The sequence below is a fragment of the Bos javanicus genome, chromosome 14 (assembly GCF_032452875.1).
Source record: "Bos javanicus breed banteng chromosome 14, ARS-OSU_banteng_1.0, whole genome shotgun sequence".
NCBI lineage: Eukaryota > Metazoa > Chordata > Mammalia > Artiodactyla > Bovidae > Bos > Bos javanicus.
In genome coordinates this window covers 51,881,824-51,908,544 of record NC_083881.1, presented here as the reverse complement: position 1 = coordinate 51,908,544, position 26,721 = coordinate 51,881,824, and the positions used below count along the sequence as shown (strand labels likewise).

Here is a 26,721-nt window from a genome sequence, read left to right as displayed (position 1 = left end):
ATAAATATTAAATGTGTAATTTGCATACTATATGTCTAAAGAAAAATACTAAATGATATTTTAAGATTACAACAGTCCTGGCAGAACAATGCTTTCCTGTTATGGTTTCTAGTGCATTGTGACGATGGAATTGTATTTTTCACTGAGCGTTGTGCTTACCTCCACATCTTGGAATTGGGCCACTCCACATCACTTTTCCATCCATTAGTATACATGTAATTGTTTCTGTTCCCTGGGTTTTAATAAATCCTTCTTCACAAATAACTGAAATTGAACTTCCTAATTGAAAGTTGTCCCCAAATCTCCTTGCATTGATTGGTATTCCAGGATCAGGGCACTCATTATGTCCAAATGCTTGAGAATAGCAAAAGAAGAGAAAAACATACAAACTAGTAGTATGAAACAGAACCTTGAGTATCTGGGTGATAAAAATTGAATTTTAGAAAGGTTATGTTCATTACTAGAAAAGCCCTTATTTATTTAAAAAAAAAAAAAAAATAGACTCTCCTCTGACCACACCTGTTTCTCTCTGATGTGTAATAGATGTATTGGTGTTAAAATAAGAACTGCATAATAAAATTACAATATTTCAAAGTAGAATTGTTTCTGCTTATTTCTTGAAATCATTAGCTTTATCTAAGTAAAATTTCCAGGTTAAGTTGAACAAAATTCCAATTAATGTGAATACAGAACAGATTGACTACATGTCCTTGAAAAGTTCTGCTGTGATTCATTGTTTGGAATAAAGAGATAGTCTCATTGTGAGAATTAACATGAAATGTTTCAATCTAGTATAAAGTCTTTCAATTTTTCAATAATTTTCCATATATCATTTATTCTTTGCCATCTAGGAAAAGGGAAGAGAGCTAATTCTTTTACAATCACTATGTTCTAGGCACTGTGATAGAAGCTGTAGATATTATACATTATCACATCACTTAACATGTAGAATAACCTGATAGCCATTTACTCTACAGAGTAATGTGAAATTCAGAAAAAGTATTAATAGTTTGCCTCAGATCATTAAGATACTATTGAAATGTATCCCCTGGTCTGGCTTTAAATTTTTTCTCCACAATATATTCTGTCTTGGATCATTTATCTCATGTCTCTCAAACGAATGCAAGTTTCTTGGTTCAGGGTCACTATCTTATTTCACCTTGTATCATCCAGGATGTGTATTTAGCCCCATCCCAGCAAGTAGCAGAATTGTAAGGACAATGTGTTTACTTAAATTTTTCATAGATTATATGTTACATGAGCCCTATAAATTTGCATTGTAAGTGTTTAAATTAGTATAATATAAATGGAAGAATATTTAAAGTAGCAAAGTCTAAATATGTAAAGTCTATTTCATGAGGCATATACAATTTAATATATTCATACCACATGAGTACATGCAATTATTTCAATTTTTCACTAAATCATCACTGATATTGTTCATAAGTTATATAATTGTATTATCCATCTCCTCATTTTTAAGTTAAACAGTACAAAATAATACTAAGTGAAAGTGAAAGTAAAGCAGTTCAGTCGTGTCTGACTCTTTGTGACCCCCGTGGACTGTAGCCTACCAGGCTTCTCTGTCCATGGGATTCTCCAGGCAAGGATATTGGAGTGGGTTGCCATTTCCTTCTCCAGGGATCTTCCCAACCCAGGGATTGAACCAGGGTCTCCCACACTGCAGGCAGACGCTTTACCCTCTGAGCCACCAGGGAAGCCCTTTCACTTTCACTTTCAATACAAAATAATATTAAGTAAATTCTAAAATGTATAACATTTATTTTGAATGTACACTTATTTCTAATTTCTTTCTGTTGTGCTTTTTAAAAGCATAATTTTGATTAAGTCTGGTTGCTCCTGAATATAACATCTGCTATATAATTTTTCAGGAAAAAACAATCAGTAGGAAGCATGGGAGTAAGAATTTGAATACAATGGGTTAAATCATTTACTAGAAAAACAGAACAAGGAACAAAATAAATATTTCCATAATATCTTCAAGGTACCATAAATATTAAAGTTAAAAATATTATGCATTTAAGGAAATTCCCTGGCAGTCCAGTGCTTAGGACTTGGTGAGACCCAGAGTTCATTGTAAAGTTGGAACTATGATCCCTGTTTAGCCAAAAAAAAAGAAAACAAGATATATGCATTTACAACAACATAAAAAGTGTAAATAGAAAAATGCATATATTGTCTATTTATACATATATATGAAATATTTTAAAAGGAACTTACAGATAAAGCAACTAATTTATAGAGAGGGTCTATATAACACATCATGGCTAAATTAACTTGAACAATGTAAAATTACACATTGACAACTTTTGAGTGCCAGTATTCACTAAGAGTGTCATCTTGAAAAGACAATAATCTCATTTAGTTACTAATCGACAAAGCTCAGCACTGAATGTGCTGGGGCAAGGGTTTGGGGGAGGAGGGTGGAATTTTTTTCAAAGAGCAGGAAATTAAATTCTATTATAATGTGACACAAATATTAACTCATCAAGTTGGTCACTCAGTATCTGATGGAGTATGGTACTTTTGCCCATAAACAATAAAAATCACTGACATTCTATAGCTTCAGGTAATATATGTGGAAATAGAAGTTTCAGTATGTACATTTGTTAACATACTAAGGTATTTTCTTTATGTGATTCTTTTTCTATATTTATATCATGTTATTTTCAGAAAATAATATTCATCTTTTGAAACACAAAAAAATGTGGATGACAGAAAAACAATAGCTGAATAACCTCAAAGAATTAAAACTAGAACAATAAAATGAGCACAGTAATACAACAAGAATTTTCAAGGGAATAGCTCAGAAGGCAACTAAACAATAACTGCTAATGTTTGTTGAGCATTTATTAGGTATATATAATGAATTGTTTACATGTATTATCCTACTCTGATTAAATAAAATTCATATTTTATGGCATAATAAATATTTAAACATAGATTTTGTTTTCCTCCACCCTCTTGGGCCTCTTTCTTCCTATTCAGTGTATATTGTGCATCTCCATTAACAAGACCTCCTTAGGAGATATTGCTGCTGCTGCTAAGTCGCTTCAGTCATGTCCGACTCTGTGTGACCCCATAGACGGCAGCCCACCAGGCTCCCCCGTCCCTGGGATTCTCCAGGCAAGAACACTGGAGTGGGTTGCCATTTCCTTCTCCAATGCATGAAAGTGAAAGTGAAGTCGCTCAGTCGTGACTGACTCTTAATGACCTCATGGACTACAGCCTACCAGGCTCCTCCATCCCTAGGATTCTGCAGGCAAGAACACTGGAGTGGGTTGACATTTCCTTCTCCAATGTAAGAAAGTGAAAGTCAAAGTGAAGTCACTTAGTCGTGTTCGACTCTTCGCGACCCCACGGACTGCAGCCTACCAGGCTCCTCCGTCCATGGGATTTGCCAGGCAAGAGTACTGGAGTGGGTTGTCATTGCCTTCTCCACCTTAGGAGATAACATTCCTTCTTAATCTCATAAGGGATCATGACTTGCTTTGTATATTGTCTCAAAAAATTGCCTAACTATGCTTTGACCTCTAACAGTGGAACAGTCCTCAGAGCTTTCTGAAAGACTGTCTCCCAGGTTATAATCCACAGGTTGCCTTCAAAAAATTTTTTCATTTCTTTCTTAGATTATTTATATTAGCCAATACATTAGCTTATTCTATTAAATCTAAACCACTGATTATTATTTTTTTTTTTATTGACAACTCCTTACAAAAACTCATTATAACTTTATTGATGGGAATGCTGAGGCTCTGTTGTTAAACCTAAAAATGTATTACAGCAAAGCCAAGATTTGAAGTTCCATAGACTGATTTTGGAGAAGGCAATGGCATCCCACTCCAGTACTCTTGCCTGGAAAATCCCATGGACGGAGGAGCCTGGTGGGCTGCAGTCCATGGGGTCGCTAAGAGTAGGACACGACTGAGCGACTTCACTTTCACTTTTCACTTTTCATGCATTGGAGAAGGAAATGGCAACCCACTCCAGCGTTCTTGTCTGGAGAATCCCAGGGACGGGGGAGCCTGGTGGGCTGCAGTCTATGGGGTCGCACAGAGTCGGACATGACTGAAGCGACTTAGCAGCAGCAGCAGCAGCAGACTGATTTTAGAGCTGATCTTAATCACTAAGGTACCATCCACATAGTGGCTTTGCTATGTCAATTTAGTAATTCACTGCCCCAAAATTAGTAATTTCCTTCTCTGTGAGACTTTGATAGTCTAGTGAATTTTATCTTTGGAATTATAACTGTATTGTCATTATTTGTTTAAAATTCTCTACTGATTTATGAGTATCCTGAAGGAAGCTATGTTTGCATACCAAAATAGGGAAATATGTATAGTAGATGTCAGATCATGCTTATGTGATTTCATAAAATGAGTTAGTATATTGGCTGATATAAAATTATATTTGAAATATATCTTCTTAATATCATGCCTCCTAAAAGGAGAAATGACACAATGAGTTAAAATATGGTTAGAATCAAGGACTAAAAGACCACCCCAATAGAAATTATATATACAATGTGTTCAAATTTCCTTATCTGAGGAACAAGAGGGCTGTTTTGTATGATTTCCTTTCTAGTTTTAATTTATAGGAATATGTTACACAGAAAAATTAAACTTACTGTTGTAAGTGATGTTAAAGCCACGTCCTGACATTGAGTGGTCAGCTTGAAATTCCAACCGTAGTATATGACTATTACTAGTAAGATGAGAAGGCACTTCAGCCCCAGTAAAAGTTCCAAGAATTGGGGAGTCTGGAGAGTCCCCGTCTTTAACAGCAAGGAAGTCAAACTGGGATTCCAGATCAAAGTCATTGAAAGAAAGGTGTATTCGACTTCCTGGATCAGAGATTATTGTCCAGATGCAATTTAAATTATTTCCATACCCTTCTGGATAATCAGGAGAAAGGACTGTTCCCATTGGTGCAGTAAAGTTAGAGAGGCAAGGAACTGTTAAAATAGGAAAATCATAAAATATAATAAATGTTCAAAAGTAATACAGTATCTAAATTTGCCATTGTTAATAATTACAATAATCAATTAGAAGTTTGAAAAAAATATTAAACAATGTAATCTGTCTTATAAAACAGAAAAAAAAATTGTTACTGTTTGCACATTATTAGGGAAGGCAACTAGTACCTTGAATTACTGTATGTTAAATATCCACAAAATCATAACTGGAGTAATAACAATTTATTTTGACATTTATCATGTCCATGTTAGAGTATGGTGCAAAATTTTAGTTTCTGTACTTCAAAAAATATTGGAGAAGAATATAGACATTTCCATAGAAAGCTCACAAAATGATTGAAAACAAACAAACAAAAATAATATGTAGGTACTAACATTACCAGGATGATACAACCTGAAGAAAACTTGGAATAAGGGTAATAACTAGGTGAACTTGATTCCTATCATGGGCATGGGATGCTCTGATAGCTTCTAACACAGATAAGGAGATGAATTAACACACGATAGTGGCTAACATTGGAAAGACAACTAAATAATAATTTTCATATCATAGTAAGGCTAGTCTTTATTTCCCTGCAGATTTTTTTTTAAACTTTGAAAAAATCTGATTTAAAGGTTCACACAGAAAAGTTAGAAAGCAGAGGAAGGATAAGAAAAAATGATCTATCACACAGAGGAAATCATAGTTTAAAAAAGTATTATATTTTTCCAGTGTTTCTTCTTACATATTTTTAAACAAAATTGAATTTATATGATTTTGTACCATACTTTATTGACAAAGGATATGAACTTTGGCCCTCAGAATATTTTGCTAAATTCTTATATATAAAAGTTGTATTATCCTATGCTTAAATATAACAAAAATGTATTAGATAGTGCAACACCCCTACAAGCATGAATACTGTTATTATCTGACCTTTTTATTTAATAAGAAGAATGATATCACCGTGTTTTAATTAGCACTGCTTTGCCTTCTAGTGAAGTTGAAGATTCTATCAGCATGATCGAAAGCTTAATAGTATTTCAAAACACTTTACTTCAAGATGTTTAAATCTAGGTATTCTTCCAAGAAGATAATCTTTGTCTAATATTGCAAAACCTATTAATGTAGTGTATTACATCAACAATGGAAATATTTTAAATCATTTTAGTAGATGCTAATATTGTGTTTAATAGACTAATTTTAAATAATGCTGACTAGATCAAACTTTAAGAAAATCTAGAGAACACTTTACGCAATTTTAAAAAGAATTAACCCCTGAATTCTGATATGTGATAAATATGTAACAAGTAATAATTTCCTTTTTTAACCAACAATAGCTAATTTGAAAATGCAATTGAAAGATAGTTTATGAAGAAAAATAAAGTTATAAAGTACAGGACTATAAAAGGTAAAGACTAGAAATAGTCCTTACAAAAATATGAATAACTCATACAAAGAAAATTATAAACTTGTTGAGAACAGGAAATTTTACAAGGAAAAAAGAGGTGCCATGGTTGCCATGTTCCTGAATGAGAAAACATTAAATGTATAAATTATTTCTATTGCTTTTAAATTTCAATCAAAATCCTAACATAATCTCTTTAGAAACTTGATCTAATGTGTTGGCACACAACTTGGCAAAAAATAACAAGGCAAGAATAGATGTGAGAATTTTTATAAGCAAAGTAGCTAATAAGCATAATATTAAGTCATTACCATAAAATTAGCATGACATTCATAGATATATAACACTAGATCAAAAGAAGTTACATAAGAAATGCATTTGATATAATTAAGTGTTTAAAGTATTGTATCGTGTGTGTGCTCACTCAGTTGTGTCCAACTCTTTGCGACTCCATGACCAGGTTCCTCTGTCCATGGAATTTCCCAGACAAGAATACTAGAATAGGTTGCCATTTGCTTTTCCAAAGGATCCTTCTGTCCCAGGGATTGAACCCATGTCTCTTGCACCTTCTACATTAGCAGGGGGATTCTTTACCTGGGAAGCCTAAAGTATTGTGTAGGCATCTACTTAATCTGATAAGGGAGATTAGCATGGTAGATTTGGTCAGTCTTCCCTCATATATTTATAGCTTCCCTTGTAGTTCAGTCGGTAAAGAATCCGCCTGCAATGCAGGAGACCCAGGTTCAATTCCTGGATCGGGGAAATCCCATGGCGAAGGAACTAGCAACCCACTCCAGTATTCTTGCCTGGAGAATCCCATGAAGAGGGGAGCCTGGCAGGTTACAGTTCATGGGGTCACAAGAGTCAGACAGGACTTAGCAACTAAACATCACCACCCTCAAATGTAGATCATTAAATCAGAGATTAGGAAACTAAGGTCTGTGGGCCAAATCTAGCCTGAATTCTACCTTTTCAAATGAAATTTTATGACTGTAATCCTGTACTTTCATTTTCCTATTGTCCATGAATGCATTTCCTGCTACACTGACAGAGTTTAGTTGCAAAAGGGACCCACATAACTTATAAAAGCAAAAGTGTTTAAGAGTTCTCATATGTTCATTAGACATCTGTGTTTATTAGAAATTTATTTATCACCTTTAAAAAATGCAATATAAATTTCTACATAATATTTTTCAAATATTAGGAAATATTTGGCTTCTATTCACTTAAAAAGTTCTCAGTACATGTTTAAAGATGCTAAAGAATTTTAAAATGTTAAATAATCAACATTTCCAGTAAAGGAAAATGTGTGTTTTGCAGCACAAATTAAAATTTAGATAAAATGCAGGTGTTGAAAAGTGCTAAATTTTGTAATGTCAGTTATATTTTGAAGTATGTGCTAATGCCCTTGTAGGGAATAAAGGATTTCACAAATGAAAAGCATTATCATTACAAGAGTTGGATACAGATAAAAAACAAGAAAAATTTAAAATCATTTTAAAACAAGAAAATTATTTTTACTTTCATGTTATGAGCTTATATGTTACCATTTGTATTGAAAACTAAAATCCAAGTTTTCAATTATTGCATTCACACCTGGTAAGCTGTATTTGTTGGTAATGAAGACAGATCTTAATTTAACCTAAAAGTACATCAACAGATAAAACAAATTATATTTTTGCTTCAGTTAAATTGAAATGCTTCAATGTATTTGAAGAAATACATTATTTTAATCCAAGCATATTATAGGCCATAAACATTAATGAATTTTATTCTGTGCAATATAAATAAATGACACTTAACCATGCATTAGTGTGAGTATCTACAAGCAAAATTAAGTTAATGCATTATACATAGAATATAACCTTTAAATATTTTTAAGTGTTCCTGATTGCAAATAAGCATGTACTATCTCATTAAAAATAAATGAGTCTATTAGAATTAGCTCAGATATATAATTTCCATAAGAAGTATGCTATCTATAAAGTATAAAATGCCACCAATAAAGTGTTATGAGAACATATGGAAAATATACTTTGCAATTACCAAATGAACTATGTTGACTTTATTTAAATCTGCAAAGAAATTTATAGTTTGGCATAAGCACACTTGTTAAAGAGAGTACCAAAAAGTGCTACTCGTTCAAAAATAATTACACGGTTCCAGTTCTTTGCAATTAATTACAAAAGCAATTATATGCAAGGACAGGGTAACATATGCTATCTGGAAGCAAAGCATTTGGTACTCACAGATACAGATGGGTATGTTTGCAGACCATTGGTTATTCTCTTGACAAACAATGGATTTCTCTCCAATTAATTCAAATCCAAACTGGCATTCGAACCTTAAAACATCACGGTTAGAAAATCCATCACCTTCCCTAATTCCATATAAGGGTGTACCAGGATCACCACAACTTTCTTTTTCAATTTCTGTAACAATAGATGATATGTCAGATTTCAAGGGTTTCAGACATACGATATCCATATAGTCAATTTAGAGACATACATTCTCTATAGTCAGGATATTTCAGAGCAAAAGATGAAAATGTTCTCCCAGTCTTAATCTTCTTTTGCTATGGTTATGATGTAATTATCTTTAGGGAACACTTAGTATTTTTCTCTCACTTTGAAAACAGGGAATCAAAGGTCTTCAGAGCTTATGTGGTTGTTCCTAACAGAACAATTATGAACAATATCCAGATTTTCTGTCTATGCTATATACATATAGTACACATAATTACATACATATGTGTTTTCCCCAAATTTCAAAAACTTTTCTTAGTTTTGTAACCTGTACATGGTACAGGAAATTGTTTGATTGAAACTAGAACACAGGGTAACATCCTCTGCCTCTGTGCTCCTAGAACAGTCAGTGAATTCCTTCCACACAGTATCTGCCACTCTCCCTAGTACTTGTTGGTTGAATTACCTTCCCCAACTAGACCCCTTGTAAAGCTCCTTAGAGCAGAGGTCAATTTAGTATTCCTGATTACCCTGATACATTTCTCAACAAATGTTTTTTGGGTGAATTCAATTGAAGGAGTTTGAAAGAAAAAATTCTCTTCAGAGCACATCAAAACACGCTTTCAACATGTGCTCAGTTCAGTTCAGTCACTCAGTCATGTCCAACTCTTTCTGACCCCATGAACCACAGCACACCAGGCCTCTTTGTCCATCACCAACTCCCGGAGTCCACCCAAACCTATGTCCATCGAGTCAGTGATGCCATCCAACCATCTCATCCTCTGTCGTCCCCTTCTCCTCCTGCCTTCAATCTTTCCCAGCATCAGGGTCTTTTCAAATGAGTCAGCTCTTCGCATGAGGTGGCCAAAGTACTGGAGTTTCACCTTCAATGTCAGTCCTTTCAATGAACACCCAGGACTGATCTCCTTTAGGATAGACTGGTTGGATTTCCTTGCAGTCCAAGGGACTCTCAAGAGTCTTCTCCAACACCACGGTTCAAAAGCATCAATTCTTTGGCACTCAGCTTTCTTTATAGTCCAACTCTCACATCCATACATAATCACTGGAAAAGCCATAGCCTTGACTAGACGGACCTTTGATGGTAAACTAATGCTTTTTAATATACTGTCTAGGTTGCTCATAACTTTCCTTCCAAGGAGTAAGCGTCTTTCAATTTCATGGCTGCAATCACCATCTGCAGTGATTTTGGAGCCCCCCAAAATAAAGTCTGACACTGTTTCCACTGTTTCCCCATCTATTTCCCATGAAGTGACAGGACCAGATGCCATGATCTTAGTTTTCTGAATGTTGAGCTTTAAGCCAACTTTTTCTTTTTTTCTTTTTTTAATATTTTTTTAAATTTTATTTTATTTAACTTTACAATATTGTATTGGTTTTGCCATGTATCAAAATGAGTCTGCCACAGGTATACAGGTGTTCCCCATCCTGAACCCTCCTCCCTCCTCCCTCCCCATACCATCCCTCTGGGTCGTCCCAGTGCACCAGCCCCAAGCATCCAGTATCATGCATCGAACCTGGACTGGCGACTCGTTTCATATATGATATTATACATATTTCAATGCCATTCTCCCAAATCATCCCACCCTCACCCTCTCCCACAGAGTCCAAAAGGCTGTTCTATACATCAGTGTCTTTTTTGCTGTCTCGTACACAGGGTTATTGTTACCATCTTTCTAATTCCATATATATGCGTTAGTATACTGTATTGGTGTTTTTCTTTCTGGCTTACTTCACTCTGTATAATAGGCTCCAGTTTCATCCACCTCATTAGAACTGATTCAAATGTATTCTTTTTAATGGCTGAGTAATACTCCATTGTGTATATGTACCACGGCTTTTTTATCCATTCATCTGCTGATGGACATCTAGGTTGCTTCCATGTCCTGGCTATTATAAACAGTGCTGCGATGAACATCGGGGTACATGTGTCTCTTTCAATTCTGGTTTCCTCAGTGTGTATGCCCAGGAGTGGGATTGCTGGATCATAAGGCAGTTCTTTTTCACTCTCCTCTTTCACTTTCCTCAAGAGGCTCTTTAGTTCTTCTTCACTTTCTGCCATAAGGGTGATGTCATCTGCATATCTGAGGTTATTGATATTTCTCCCTGCATCAGGGTCTTTTCATGTGCTCAAGGAAACTTAAGATATCTGGGACTTTCATTGTAGAGTTACGAGGCCAGTTGTAGGTTATTGTGGTGATTGTTTTGGTTTTTAGTTACATGAGGTAACATTAACATAGCCATCCTCAAACAACACCCAGAAATTAACAATTAAATTTAAAAAAAAAAACTTTGAGATAAAGTTATGATCTCTCTTGACACTCCAATGATCACACACTCCTGGTTCTTCTGTAATCAACCAGTACCAATTTGTCATGCATCTTTCCAGTTCTTTCCCCATGCTTTTACAATTAGACACACACATATAAAATACATATTATTATAAGCATCCATATTTTAATAAATATAAAATTCTCTTCACAAAATCTATGGAGTGTTGCTTTGTGTAAGTATTGTAACTTATACTGCAGTACACTCTCAGCATATTCTATAACATGTTGCTTTTTAATCAAACAATAATTTTGGAGATATTTTTGAATGCCCTTGTATCCTTAGCAGAAAACATAGATAGTTATTGCGATTTCTTTAATACACTGGATTTGATTTGATATTTATTTCTTTCTGTGTCATAGTGACATTGGTCCTTTGGTCTAAATTTTTTGTTGTGCTGTTTCTATATAGACTTCATATCGAAGAAAGATTAGCAATTTTCCAGCATTCATTAGTCTTTTAGGCTAGGTTGTATAACAAGAAAATGATACCTAAGTGTTAGAATTTGCCAAAAAAATAAGCTGAGTGAGTCTGGCATAATTTTGAGGTAGATATCTGACCAGTGTTTCAATATCTTCTAAGGTTATTTCCCTATTAAAAAACATTGCGGAGGATTTAACAACATAAAATCACACACACACACACACACACACACACACACACACACATATGTTAGAGAAGTGAAATTTTCCAAAATTTCCAAGTTGATAGTTTAGTAGGGATAGAATTGTGTTATGTAATCTTTAAATATATCTTTATAAAGATAAATTATTAATTTTCTTACTCCTAATGCAAGTTATTTGTGATTAGTCTTCCAGTTTTCTTTTCTTCATATTTACAAAACATTGTCAAATTTACTAGTCTACTCAAACTTCAACTCTTTTGCATTATTTTGTTATTCTTTCTCCACCTTCTTAAGCTTAAGTTTTAGGATTTGTTTCTATATTAGTTTATTTTCAGCCTCTCTTGTTTCCTTAAAAATATGCTTTTTAGTCTATAAATTTTCTTCAGAGTACTGTTTTTGTATTTAGAGCTTTTGTTGCTGTTGTTCACTTCTAAATAGTTTATAGTTTTCATCTTTATTTCCTCTTTGAATCATAAATAGTTTCAAAGTGCTTTTAAATTTATGGGTCTAGGCTATCATTTTGTTGCTGACTTCTAGTGTTATTGCTTTAATAATCAGTATAAGTATATCCAGGTCTCACAGTAAAATATATTCACTAAAATATATTCAGAAAAATATATTCAGTTCAATTTGATATATTTGTCAAATTGAAATAACTTATGTTGTTAATTATCTTTTGTCTACCCTCTCCAACAATTTTTTAAATAACTGTTAAAATTCTAAATAAAGTATGAATTTTTCCAGGTTTATTTGTAGTTCAATCAAGCTCACTTACATAGTTCACATCACATTGAGTCATTCAATTTATTCAGCAAATATCTGAGGACCTATGATATGCTAGATTCTCTTCTAGGTACTATATGGGATAGATAAATGAATAAACATAATAATTCCTGCTTCTTAATAGTGTATATTCCACTGGAAGTTCACAAATAATAATAAATAAAAGTCTTATTTTAGAAGGTGATATGTGCTATGGGGGTGGTGCACTTTTATTTATACTTAAAATATGTTGCAATTTCTTGAATATTTAATGATTTATTACCATTTATTGTTTCATAATCTATTACTTTTGTCATGAACATGATTTCCCCCTTTATTTTTATGAGGATATCTAGTATAGTCATTTCAATTAAAAAAATGTTTTTTATCTGTTTCTTTGGGTATAAGCAGAAATCTGCTTCAAGTGTAGCAGACTAAAGTTTCTTCTGAAGCAGTATATTTGACAATGTATTTGATGAATCATAGTGACTGCAGCCATGAAATTAAAAGATGCTTACTCCTTGGAAGGAAAGTTATGACCACCCTAAATAGCATATTCAAAAGCAGAGACATTACTTTGCCAACAAAGGTCCGTCTAGTCAAGGCTATGGTTTTTCCAGTGGTCATATATGGATGTGAGAGTTGGACTGTGAAGAAGGCTAAGCGCCGAAGAATTGATGCTTTTGAACTGTGGTGTTGGATAAGATTCTTGAGAGTCCCTTGGACTGCAAGGAGATCCAACCAGTCCATTCCAAAGGAGATCAGCCCTGGGGTTTCTTTGGAATGATGCTAAAGCTGAAACTCCAGTACTTTGGCCACCTCATGAGAAGAGTTGACTCATTGGATAAGACTCTGATGCTGGGACGGATTGGGGGCAGGAGGAGAAGGGACGGCAGAGGATGAGATGGCTGGATGGCATCACCGAGTCGATGGACGTGATTTTGAGTGAACTCCGAGAGTTGGTGATGGACAGGGAGGCCTGGCGTGCTGCGATTCATGGGGTCGCAAAGAGTAGACACGACTGAGCGACTAAACTGAACTGAATGGTTGTCAAGCCTATGATGACAAGTGCAGGGGGCGATTATTTGAAGGGAAGACCAAAACTGCTGATTTTGAATGAGTGGTCAAATAACTGTTTTTATTGGCTTGCTTCTGTAAACTTCAAGCTTATTTCTTCTAATGTCAGAATCATGTCATATTTCTAGGTATAAATTATCTCCTCTGGTAATCCACGGTGCAGTCCACTTTTATGCTTCACTCTGAGTTGGGGATCCCTCCCTCTTGATAACTACATTTGACCCCATTTTATATCTGGACATTTTGCTCTGGAGCCAAAATATTTTCTTCTGTAGCGATTACTCAGTTTCTCAAGATTATCAGTGGCCTTTTCTCTGGAGGTTTCTGGTCCCAATGAATGATGGCTTCTTAGGCAGAAAGTGTAACAACAGCAGCCCATAGAGGCACTGGTTTATGAAATTCTCAGCTTGTCTCTATATTCCATATATATATATATGCTTATTTATATTTATGGTTCTCAGAAATCCCCAATAGCCTTTCAATAACTGAAAGTTTCTCTTCTTAAGCACCAGATTTTTGGGTTTTTTAAAAAATATGTTTTATATCATCTTTGGGCTAGCAATGAGAATAGGTGCTTACTCTACTATACTATTTTGAAACTATTTTTTTCTTTGCTCCTTTAAAACAATAATATACTTTCAAATGAAGATATAATATTGAAGTTGCAATATTCTCTTAGACTGAGAAACAACATACAATAAGAAAAAACAACATTAAAAAAAAAAAAAAAAAAAAACCCTGATAGCTCAGTTGGTAAAGAATCTGCCTGAAATGCAGGAGACCCTGTTTCAATTCCTGGGTCAGGAAGATCCACTGGAGAAGGGATAGGCTACCCACTCCAGTTTTCTGGCCTCGGGACTGTATAGTCCATGGGGTCCCAAAGAGTTGGACACAACTGAGCAACTTTCACTTTTTTTCACTTATTTTATATCATTGCCTTTGAAATTATTTTCTATCGAGGCAAGACTAATATCTGAATAAATAATTCATATACAACAGATGAGTGTTATAATAGAGTTTTGCACAAAAATCAGTTATTAATAATAGTAACTACCATTTATTTTACATAGAAATTATACTGATATTATGAAAAAATCTTTTTAAAATATTTAATACTCATAACAAATATATAATGGAACTATTATCATCTCTACTGATAAAAAAAAATCAGAGAAGTTAAGTAATGCTCAGAGAAATAATGCTGCAGACTGAATATTTTTGTCTACCTCTAACTTCATATAGTGAAACATAATCCCCAATGTGATGATATTTTGAGGTGGAGTCTTTGGAAGGTGATAAGGTCATGAGGGTGGAGCCTTCATAAATAGCATTTCTGCCCTTATAAAAGAAAGAATTCACAAAGGTCCCTTACCTATCTAGCCATGTGAGGACACAGGAAAAAAATCAGCCATCTGTGAACCAGGAAATGGGCTCTTATCAAACACTGAATTTCCCAGCATCTTGATCTTAGACTTAGTTTTCATACTTGTTTATAAGCCACCCAGTCTGCAGTATTTTTTGTTATAACAGTAAAAACAGATAAGATATAAATATTAACTTGCCCAATGTCACAAGATCAATAGCAGAGTTTAGGTCTGTCTGAGTCTATAGCCATAATCCCCAAGCTATTGCAAAGAAAATTTCATTCATTAATTACTCATTTATGAAACATTTGTTTAGTTTCTAATATGTATCAAAAATAAGACTAGGCACTAGGAATATGAAGACAAATAAGATGTAGCTTATGTCCTTAAATGAGGGCAAAAGGAGGTACAGCAAAGGCCCCTTGAATTGGAGGTTGACAAATAGATAGAAGTTTCAGAGCAGAGGTGAACCTGAAACTATCTTAGAGCTATTTTACTATGTGAACTGGGGAAGAATAAGGAAGGAAAGGTTTCCTAGGTGGAAAAAGAAGAGAAGTATTAGAGAAGATAAAGTCTTTTCTCTATCTTTAGATGGGGTGACTTGGTGTTAGGAGTCTGTCTGAGTTCTTTCAAGATATTATAAGAGAATGTTGTTGTTTAGGTGCCATGTCATGTCCGACACTTTTGCTACCCCATGGACTGTAGCCTGCCATGTTCCTCTGTCCATGGGATTTTCCAGGCAATAAAACTGCAGTGGGTTGCCATGGCTTGTAAACAACAGAAATTTGTTTCTTATAGTTCTGAAAGTTGAAAAGTCCAAGATCAAGGTGTCAGTAGATTTGGTATCTGGACAGGGCTCATTTTCCAGATTCACCAATATCTTCTTGCTGTGTCCTCACATGGTAGAAAGGGCTAGGGAGCTCCTAGGGTACTAATTCCATTTATCAGGCACCCACTCTCATCACTTAGTCACCTCCTAAAGGCCCATAAACAGATAACATCCATCACATTGGGGATTAGGTTTCAATACGTAAATTTTAGAAACACAAATATTCATCCTATAGCAGAGACAGTGATAGTGGCAACAAGAGTTGAGGAGATAGTGAGGTTAAGTAAGTGATAATGGGGCTAGAGGCCAAACAAGTAGAAGCAAGGCCAAGGAAGCAGCCAGTAAAGTTGTAAGATCAGGTACATATGAGGGGACTGTGTAAATCATGAATGTATTGAGGATAAGGATAGCTAGACTTCTCACTATCCAGAAGGGGATGTAGAAAATTGGAAGGCTACAAAGGATTCTGAGTGGCTGAACTAAAATTGGAGAAACTGATGTTAATTCATGTTTAAAATATAGATATACACAAATAGAGATGAGTGTGCCTGTATTATATCAAACATCACACACATGCACATATATGCATGCACAGATCTTGTCTAGCCCTATCCACTGAGACTCCTAATAACAATAAGTACTTATAGCTTCAAGGACATGATTGCTCACATCCTGGTGTCTGAATACTATTCTTTACTAAAGGAAATCAGGAAACTGCTTCCAGCACTGGTCAAGGAAACATAAAGGACAAAACTGGAACACCTTGTGTAAAAATAAATGTTTAAAGAATGGTGGGGACATATTGAAAAGACATGCAGGCCAGCCTGAAGGAACTACACTGGCCATTCTAGGGCAGCTTAATCAGTTGTGTCAGCCCCCTACAAGTTTGAGGCATGGAACAACCATTGGTATAGTCACCTTTATTTTGTTTATTGCAGCAAAACTGTAGTAGCTCCAGGATCCAGATTTGACCCCACAAAATTGCCAGAAACTTCATCTTCCTCAACAGGTTCTCTAAGGTGCTAAAGTGCCACTTGTAACTGTGGACAATTTAATGTCTGAGAGATGAACTTTGACTACCAAGAAAAAATATGGGAAGGAGAACAGAAGAAATATTGCTCATCTGTCTTCTCCCAAAACAGGTGGTTTGAAACCACAGCTGGTTCATGAGGTCCACATGGCCAATACACTGTGTTTTTCTTGAGGCTGTGGCTATTCAGTAACTTACTATTTTATATTTGATCCCCCTACTTCCCTGTTATATCTCTTTTTTCCCTTCATTTCTATTGTCTTGGAATTGTACTCTGCCCTCCTCACATAAAGTTTTAGTCTATAAGCTTCATCACAGCCTTTGTTTTCTAGGGACTCAAAGCTAAGATGGGGTTTCCCAGATGGTGTTAGCAATAAAGAACCGACCTGCCAGTGCAGGAGACATAAGAAAAGTGAGTTCAATCACTGGATTGGGAAGATCCCCTAGAGGAGGGTATGGCAACCTACTCAAGTATCCTTGCCTGGAGAATCCCATGGACAGAGGAACCTGGTGGACTACCACCCATAGAACTGCATAAAATCAGACACTACTGAAGTGACATTGCACACATGTATGCAAAGCTTTAATAAGTAACTTAAAACTGGCAGTCAGTAAAGAAAGTAAGGGATTAGGCTATCTAAAGGTCCCAGGAAATAAGATTATTAGTTCCTGTTATTGAGAGATTATAATTTGACAGCTGCTGCTGCTGCTGCTAAGTCGCTTCAGTCATGTCCGACTCTGTGCGACCCCACAGACGGCAGCCCACCAGGCTCCCCCGTCCCTGGGATTCTCCAGGCAAGAACACTGGAGTGGGTTGCCATTTCCTTCTCCAATGCAGGGAAGTGAAAAGTGAAAGTGAAGTTGCTCAGTCGTGTCCGACTTTACAGACCCCATGGGCTGCAGCCTACCAGGCTCCTCTGTCCATGGGAGTTTCCAGGCAAGAGTACTGGAGTAGGGTGCCATTGCCTTCTCCATAATTTGACAGGATATTTGCTAAATACTTATCTGCTTTAACTCATGTATCACTTATTATAACACTGAGAGGAAGACCCTATTTATTCTACCTTAATGGGTGAAAAAACAAGGTTCTGAGAAGCTGACCAAGGTCAGATACGTAGAAATAGTTCAAGTCAAGTAAGTTTCCACTCAACATCTACCTGACTCCAATGACCATATGCTGCCATTGTTCAATACTGCTTGAGAGAAAGGATGGAGAGAATACTGTTAGCCAGGCACTGGAATAACTAAGGAAAGAAAATTGCTTCCAGGACTGGAACAGGAAAAAAAAGTAGCAACATTAATTTTAAAAGAGGTTCTTGTCTTGAATATTTCAACACACCAAATCACCTTTATGGCACCAGGGTAATTTATAAACTATCCATATCTCTTCAAATTCTGTACTATGGGAGTCCTCGTGTTTTAAACCTTTCCTGTCTCTTCCTTTTGGTCTGCAACCATTTTCCTACTAACTACTTAAGCGTCAGGCATGTCAGGATATTTTCACATCAACATGTGCTTCAGCCAGGACAGAAGAAACATCCCAGTGAGTAACACCTGGGGAAATTCCTATGCATCTTTTAAGGTCTAACTATACTTCTTTCTGGTCATAGCAAACACCCTCTTCCAACAACACAAGAGAAGACTCTACACATGGACATCACCAGATGGTCAACACTGAAATCAGATTGATTATATTTTTTGCAGCCAAAGATGGAGAAGCTCTATACAGTCAACAAAAACAAGACAAGGAGCTGACTGTGGCTCAGATCATGAACTCCTTATTGCCAAATTCAGACTTAAATTGAAGAAAGTAGGGAAAACCACTAGAACATTCAGGTATGACCTAAATCAAATCCCTTAGGATTATACAGTAGAAGTGAGAAATAGATTTAAGGTCCTAGATCTGATTGATAGACTGCCTGATGAACTATGGACTGAGGTTCGTACATTGTACAGGAGACAGGTATCAAGACCATCCCCAAGAAAAGAAATGCAAGAAAGCAAAATGGCTGTCTGGGGAGGCCTTACAAATAGCTGTGAAAAGAAGAGAAGTGAAGAGCAAAGGAGAAAAGGAAAGATATAAGCATCTGATTGCAGGGTTCCAAAGAATAGCAAGAAGAGATAAGAAAGCCTTCCTCAGCAATCAATGCAAAGAGATAGAGGAAAACAACAGAATGGAAAAGACTAGAGATCTCTTCAAGAAAATTAGAGATACCAAGGGAACATTTCATGCAAAGATGGGCTCGATAAAGGACAGAAATGGTATGGACCTAACAGAAGCAGAAGATATTAAGAAGAGGTGGCAAGAATGCACAGAAGTGTACAAAAAAGATCTTCATGACCAAGATAATCACGATGGTGTGATCACTCACCTAGAGCCAGACATCCTGGAATGTGAAGTCAAGTGGGCCTTATAAAGCTAGTATAGGTGATGGAATTCCAGTTGAGCTATTTCAAATCCTGAAAGATGATGGTGTGAAAGTTTTGCACTCAATATGCCAGCAAATTTGGAAAACTCAGCAGTGGCCACAGGACTGGAAAAGGTCAGTTTTTATTACAATCCCAAAGAAAGGCAATGCCAAAGAATGCTCAAACTACCGCACAATTGTACTCATCTCACACGCTAGTAAAGTAATGCTCAAAATTCTCCAAGCCAGGCTTCAGCAATATGTGAACCGTGAACTTCTATTTGTTCAAGCTGGTTTTAGAAAAGGCAGAGGAACCAGAGATCAAATTGCCAACATTTGCTGGATCATGGAAAAAGCAAAAGAGTTCCAGAAAAACATCTATTTCTGCATTATTGACTATGCCAAAGGCTTTGACTGTGTGGATCACAATAAACTGAGGAAAATTCTGAAAGAGATGGGAATACCAGATCACCTGACCTGCCTCTTGAGAAAACTATATGCAGGTCAGGAAGCAATAGTTAGAACTGGCCATGGAACAACAGACTGGTTCCAAATAGGAAAAGGAGTACGTCAAGGCTGTATATTGTCACCCTGCTTATTTAAATTATATGCAGAGTACATCATGAGAAATGCTGGGCTGGAAGAAGCAAAAGCTGGAATCAAGATTGCTGGGAGAAATATCAATAACCTCAGATATGCAGATGACACCACCCTTATGGCAGAAAGTGGAGGGGAACTAAAAAGCCACTTGATGAAAGTGAAAGAGGAGAGTGAAAAAGTTGGTTTAAAGCTCAACATTCAGAATACTAAGATCATGGCATCTGGTCCCATCACTTCATGGGAAACAGATGGAGAAATAGTGGAAACAGAGTCAGACTTTATTTTTTGGGGCTCCAAAATCAACTGCAGATGGTGATTGCAGCTATGAAATTAAAAGACGCTTACTCCTTGGAAGAAAAGTTATGACCAACCTAGATAGCATATTCAAAAGCAGAGACATTACTTTGCCAACAAAGGTCCATCTAGTCAAGGCTATGGTTTTTCCTGTGGTCATGTATGGATGTGAGAGTTGGACTGTGAAGAAAGCTGAGTGCTGAAGAATTGATGCTTTTGAACTACGGTGTTGGAGAAGACTCCTGAGAGTCCCTTGGACTGCAAGGAGATCCAACCAGTCCATTCGGAAGGAGATCCGCCCTGAGATTTCCTTGGAAGGAATGATGCTAAAGCTGAAGCTCCAGCATTTTGGCCACCTCATGCAAAGAGTTGACTCATTGGAAAAGGCTCTGATGCCGGGAGGGATTGGGGGCAGGAGGAGAAGGGGACAACAGAGGATGAGGTGGCTGGATGGCATCACTGTCTAGATTGATGTGAGTCTGAGTGAACTCCGGGAGTTGGTGATGGACAGGGAGGCCTGGCGTGCTACGATTCATGGGGTTGAAAGAGTTGGACACGACTGAGCAACTGAACTGAACTGAACTGATACCTCTTTCATCTCTTTCAGAATCTTCCACAGTTTATTGTGATCCACGCAGTCAAAGGTGTTGGCATACGCAGTAAAGCAGAAACAGATGTTTTTCTGGAACTCTCTTCCTTTTTCCATGATCCAGCAGATGTTGGCAACTTGATCTCTGGTTCCTCTGCCTTTTCTAAAACCAGCTTGAACATCTGGAAGTTCACAGTACACGTATTGATGAAGCCTGGCTTGGAGAATTTTGAGCATCACTTTACTAGTGTGTGAGATGAGTGCAATTGTGTGGTAGTTTGAGCATAATTTGGCATTGCATTTCTTTGGGATTGGAGTGAAACCTGACCTTTTCCAGTCCTGTGGCCACTGCTGAGTTTTCCAAATTTGCTGCCATATTGACTGCAGTACTTTCAGAGCATCATCTTTCAGGTTTTGAAATATCTCAACTGGAATTCCATCACCTCCACTAGCTTTGTCCATTGTGATGCTTTCTAAGGCCCACTGGACTTCACATTCCAGGATGTCTGGCTCTTTTTAGAAAAGGCCAAGGAACCAGAGATCAAATTGCTAATATCCTCTGGATCATCGAAAAATCACGAGAATTCAAGAAAAACATCTATTTCTGCTTTGTTGACTATGCCAAAGCCTTTGACTGTGTGTATTACAATAAACTGTGGAAAATTCTTCAAGAAATGGGAATACCAGACCACCCGACCTGCCTCTTGATAAACCTATATGCAGGACAGAACGCAACAGTTAGAACTGGACATGGAACAATAGACTGGTTCCAAAAAGGAAAAGGAGTACATCAAGGCTGTATATTGTCACCCTGCTTATTTAACTTACATGCAGAGTATATCATGAGAAACACTAGGCTGGAAGAAGCACAAGCTGGAATCAAGATTGCCAGGAGAAATAACACTGATCTCAGATATGCAAATAATACCACCCTTATGGCAGAAAGTTAACATGACCTAAAAAGCTTCTTGATGAAAGTGAAAGAGGAGGGTGAAAATGTTGGCTTAAAGCTCAACATTCAGAAAACGAAGATCATGGCATCTGGTCCCATCACTTCATGGGAAATAGATGGAGAAAGTGTCAGACTTTATTTTTGGGGGCTCCAAAATCACTGCAGATGGTGACTGGAGCCATGAATTAAAGGACACTTACTCCTTGGAAGGAAAGTTATGACCAACCTAGATAGCATATTAAAAAGCAGAGACAATACTTTGCCAACAAAGGTCCATCTTTTCAAAGTTATGGTTTTTCCAGTGGTCATGTATAGATGTGAGCGTTGGACTGTGAAGAAAGCTAAGCACTGAAGAATCGATGCTTTTGAACTGTGGTATTGGAGAAGACTCTTGAGAGTACCATGGACTGCAAGGAGGTCCAACCAGTCCATTCTAAAGGAGATCAGTCGTGGGTGTTCATTGGAAGGACTGAAATTCCAGTACATTGTCTCCTTCATGTGAAAGGTTGACTCACTGGAAAAGACTCTTATGCTGGAAGGGATTGGGGGCAGAAGGAGAAGGGGACACAGAGGATGAGATGGCTGGATGGCATCACGGACACAATGGACATGAGTTTGAGTGAACTCCAGGAATTGGTGATGGACAGGGAGGCCTGGCATGCTGAAATTCATGGGGTCGCAAAGAGTTGGACATGACTGAGTGATAGAACTGAATTGATGCCTCTTTCGTAAAGATTGACCTGAGTTTGTAACTCTAGTCACTTGCTCCTTTCTTTGCAGTTCTATAGGCCAAAATCCACTGGATCATAGAAAAAGCTAGAGAATTCCAGAAAACAAAACCAAGCAAAAACATCTATTTCTGATTCATTGACTATGTTAAAGCTGTTAATTCTGTGGATCACAAAAAACTGTAGAGAATTTTTAAATGGATGGGAATACCACAGCACCTTACCTGCTTCCTGAGAAACCTGTATTCAGGTCAAGAAGCAACAGTTAGAAAGAAACATGGAACAACAGACTACTTCAATATTGTGAACGGATATGTCAAGGCTGTATATTGTCACCCTGCTTATTTAATTTTTATGCAGAGTACATCATGTGAAGTGCCAGGCTGGATGAAGCACAAGTTCGAATCAAAATTGCCAGAGAATGCACATATGCACATGACACCAGCCTTATGACAGAAAGTGAAGAGGAACTAAAGAGCCTATTGATGAACATGAAAGAGGACAGTGAAAAAACTGGCTTAAGACTCACATTCAACAAAGGAAGATCATGCCATCAGGTCCCATCACTTCATGGCAAACAAATGGGGAAACAATGGGAACAGTGAAAGACTTTATTTTCTTGGGCTTCAAAATCATTGTAGATGGTTACTGCAGTCATGAAATTAAAAGATGCTTTCCCCTTGGAAGAAGCTCCTTGATAACATATTGAAAAGCAGAACCATTACTTTGCCAACAAATGTCCATATAGTCCAAGCTATGGTTTTTCCAGTAGTCATGTATGGATGTGAAAGTTGGATGTAAAGAAGGCTGAGCGCTGAAGAACTGATGCTTTTGAAGTGTGGTTTTGGAGAAGACTCTTGAGAGTCCCCTGGACAGCAAGGAGATCAAACCAGTCAATCCTAAAGCTAATCAGTCCTGATAATTCATTAGAAGGACTGACGCTAAAGCTGAAGCTCCAATACTTTGGCCACCTGATGTGCAGAGCTGACTCATTACAAAAGACCCTGATGTTGGGAAAGATTGAAGGCAGGATAAGAAGGGGACAACAGAAGACGAGATGGCTGGATGGCATCACTGACACAATGGACATGAATTTCAGCAAGCTCTGGGTGATGGTGAAGGACAGGGAAGGCTGGCATGCTACAATCCATGGGGTCGCAAAGAGTTGGACATGACTGAGAGACTGAACAACAACAGGCCTTAGGGATACTTACATCAATCATGTATTTTACTATAATTATTTACTCATTTGTCTCTTCCCATGATATTTTATCCATAACTTTGCATTTCAAGTGTCTGTATACATAGTGATGACAAACATTCATAACTCATTTATGTGTTAGGCAAAGTTCTAAGCATTTGTTACATTTAACCTTGACATGACCCTATGCAGACCCAATGAGGTAAGTAACTTGCCTAGAGTCACACACATTTTAAATAGTAAACCTATGATTTGAACTCAGATGGTATGGTTCCACGATACAAATTCTTAAGCATTATGCTTTTTCTCGAGACTAAAGGTCAAGAATGGTTGTGGAATATATAAAGAAAGAAGGAAGTTAATTAAAAATTAGTATATAAAAGTATATGGTCCTATCAGTAAACCATATAAGCAATTATAGATTCTCATAGTTATAGTGACCTATACTACAGGAAGTCACAGAATGACATATTACTGTTGTGACTTTGGAATAATTTAAATAGTTGTCTTATAATTATAGGAAATTTGTGCTGAATATTTTGTTTACCTCTCAAGAACCATTCTTCACCCTTTTCTTCCTTGAGTCTTACCTGTGTAGGGTGGGATAAAAGACTGACCCACATGGACCCAAGACAGATAGGCGCCTATACCCCTCGACTTTCTGTGTGTATAATAAGTGGTCAGACCACTGGCATGAGAAAGGATGAGAAGGTTGGGCAATAGGGGTATTTTCTCTCATCTTCTCTGCCTGATCACCATGGGATAACTCTGTTCCTGTACTGAAAACCACACTTTCGTCATGCTGCCCTCTCCCCACAGTGATCCTCAATGTTATGATTATCATTCTGAAAGGTGATAATAACTCCTCATTGTCATTAGCCATGGAAACTGTATAACCTCTTGGTTTTAAGCTCAACCCACACATAGCCAGTGAGAAAGTGTCATTTGTTACCTGCACTGTCCCTGATTTATAGAATACAGCTTACATTGAAATCTCAATGCCACACAAAAATAATTTAGTTTGCATCATACTGGTTTTTTATTTTATTATCTTATGACACTTTGTTTTTTAGAATATAAAGTGGGATTGAGATGTCTATAACAAGCATCTCCTCCACTGGGAGTCAGCTAAACACTGTGCATAATTCACAAATAAGTTTGGAAGGAAGGAACAGAATAAGTATCCATTCCCAGAATAAGAGGTAGGCACTTGGTGGCTCAGAGGTTAAAGCATCTGCCTCCAATGTGGGAGACTGGGTTTTGATCCCTGGGTTGGGAAGACCTCCTGGAGAAGGAAATGGCAACCCCCTCCAGTATTCTTGCCTGGAGAATCCCATGGATGGAGGAGCCTGGGGGGCTACAGTCCACGGGGTGGCAAAGAATCAGACACGACTGAGCGACTTCTCTTTCACTTTCACCCGTGGAATAGCACCTGATTTTGCTCTTTTTCTTCCCCACGGTGGAGGGAAAGGAATCAGAAGCTGGAGAAGAAGGGTTGAAATAAATGAGGATTAGAGGTCAGATGAAATATAAGCAGAGCACTTGGGAAGGTGCTCCTGTAGCACGTTGAGAACAAAATAGATAACACAGGTTTAAATGACAGTGATTGAAATTTGTAGAGCAGGAATCTTTCAATATCTTGTTTTAGTAATAAGAGACTTTGATCCTTGATGCCTAAAGCAACAAACTCTAATTTTAAATTCAACCAGATTTCCAGCCAAAAACTAACATCTGGCCTTAAACTGACATGGAAATTCTCATTGATGAATTTCTGACCTGACAATAGTTGACACTGTAATTCAAATATTTCACAGAGGAACTGTGTAGGTTAAAAGAAAGCGATCTGTAAAACTTGCAGTTTTGCTGATCCTTAATGTGAAGAACCCTCTTGGGAATCTCATTACCTTAGCAACGGGTTTACAAAGGTCGTGAAATACAGAATCATGCAGCTGAAAAAGACCTTGTGAGTTAAACTCTGTTTCACCCTCAAGGATCTCAGACAAATGAGACCAAAATTTAAACAGATTTTGAGAAGGAAAGCTATAGCTCCCACACAAAGTAATGAAGGACATATTTGCAATAATAAATGTGTAAGTTGTCTTATAACAATGGTGAAAAAACTGACATTGAAAAGCTTCAGATTAGATGTGATCATTTAATAAAAAAAATTCAGAATGCTGCTCTAAGAAAAGACACCGGAAGTTTAGCATTTGCATAGGTCTGGTGTAGAAGAACATCTTTCTGCCAGTAAGTAATTAAATAATACATTATTTTGATATCAGCTCAGTTCAGTTCAGTTCAGTCACTTAGGCATGTCCAACTCTGTGACCCCATGAATCGCAGCACACCAAGCCTCCCTGTCCATCACAAACTCGTGGAGTTCACTCAAACTCACGTCCATCGAGTCAGTGATGCCATTCAGCCATCTTATCCGCTGTCATCCCCTTCTCCTCCTGCCCCCCAGCATCAGGGCCTTTTCCAGTGAGTCAACCCTTCACATGCGGTGGCCAAAGTACTGGAGTTTCAGCTTTAGCATCATTCCTTCCAAAGAACACCCAGGGATGATCTCCTTTAGAATGGACTGGTTGGATCTCCTTTAGAATGGACTGGTTGGATCTCCTTGCAGTCCAAGGGACTCACAAGAGTCTTCTCCAACACCACAGTTTAAAAGCATCAATTCTTTGGCGCTCAGCTTTCTTCACAGTCCAACTCTCACATCCATACATGACCACTGGAAAAACCATAGCCTTGACTAGACGGACCTTTGTTGGCAAAGTAATGTCTCTGCTTTTGAATGTGGTATCTAGGTTGGTCATAACTTTCCTTCCAAGGAGTAAGCGTCTTTTAATTTCATGGCTGCAATCACCATCTGCTGTGATTTTGGAGCCCCCAAAAATAAAGTCTGACACTGTTTCCACTCTTTCTCCATCTATTTCCCATGAAGTGATGGGACCAGATGCCATGATATTAGTTTTCTGAATGTTGAGCTTTAAACCAACTTTTTCACTCTCCTCTTTCACTTTCATCAAGAGGCTTTTTAGTTCCTCTTCACCTTCTGCCATAA

At 37.1% G+C, this 26,721-nt stretch overlaps 1 protein-coding gene across 1 annotated transcript in view; it reads right to left on the bottom strand.

The window, feature by feature from the left end:
* CSMD3 (CUB and Sushi multiple domains 3) overlaps positions 1-26,721 on the bottom strand; it is a 1,469,335-nt gene that overhangs the window by 519,050 nt on the left and 923,564 nt on the right. The window contains exons 14-16 of the mRNA XM_061439111.1: positions 8,634-8,816; positions 4,649-4,975; positions 160-354 (exon numbers count right to left, since the gene is read on the bottom strand). Coding sequence (XP_061295095.1) covers positions 160-354; positions 4,649-4,975; positions 8,634-8,816 — 705 coding nt within the window. The remainder of the gene's footprint in view (positions 1-159; positions 355-4,648; positions 4,976-8,633; positions 8,817-26,721) is intronic.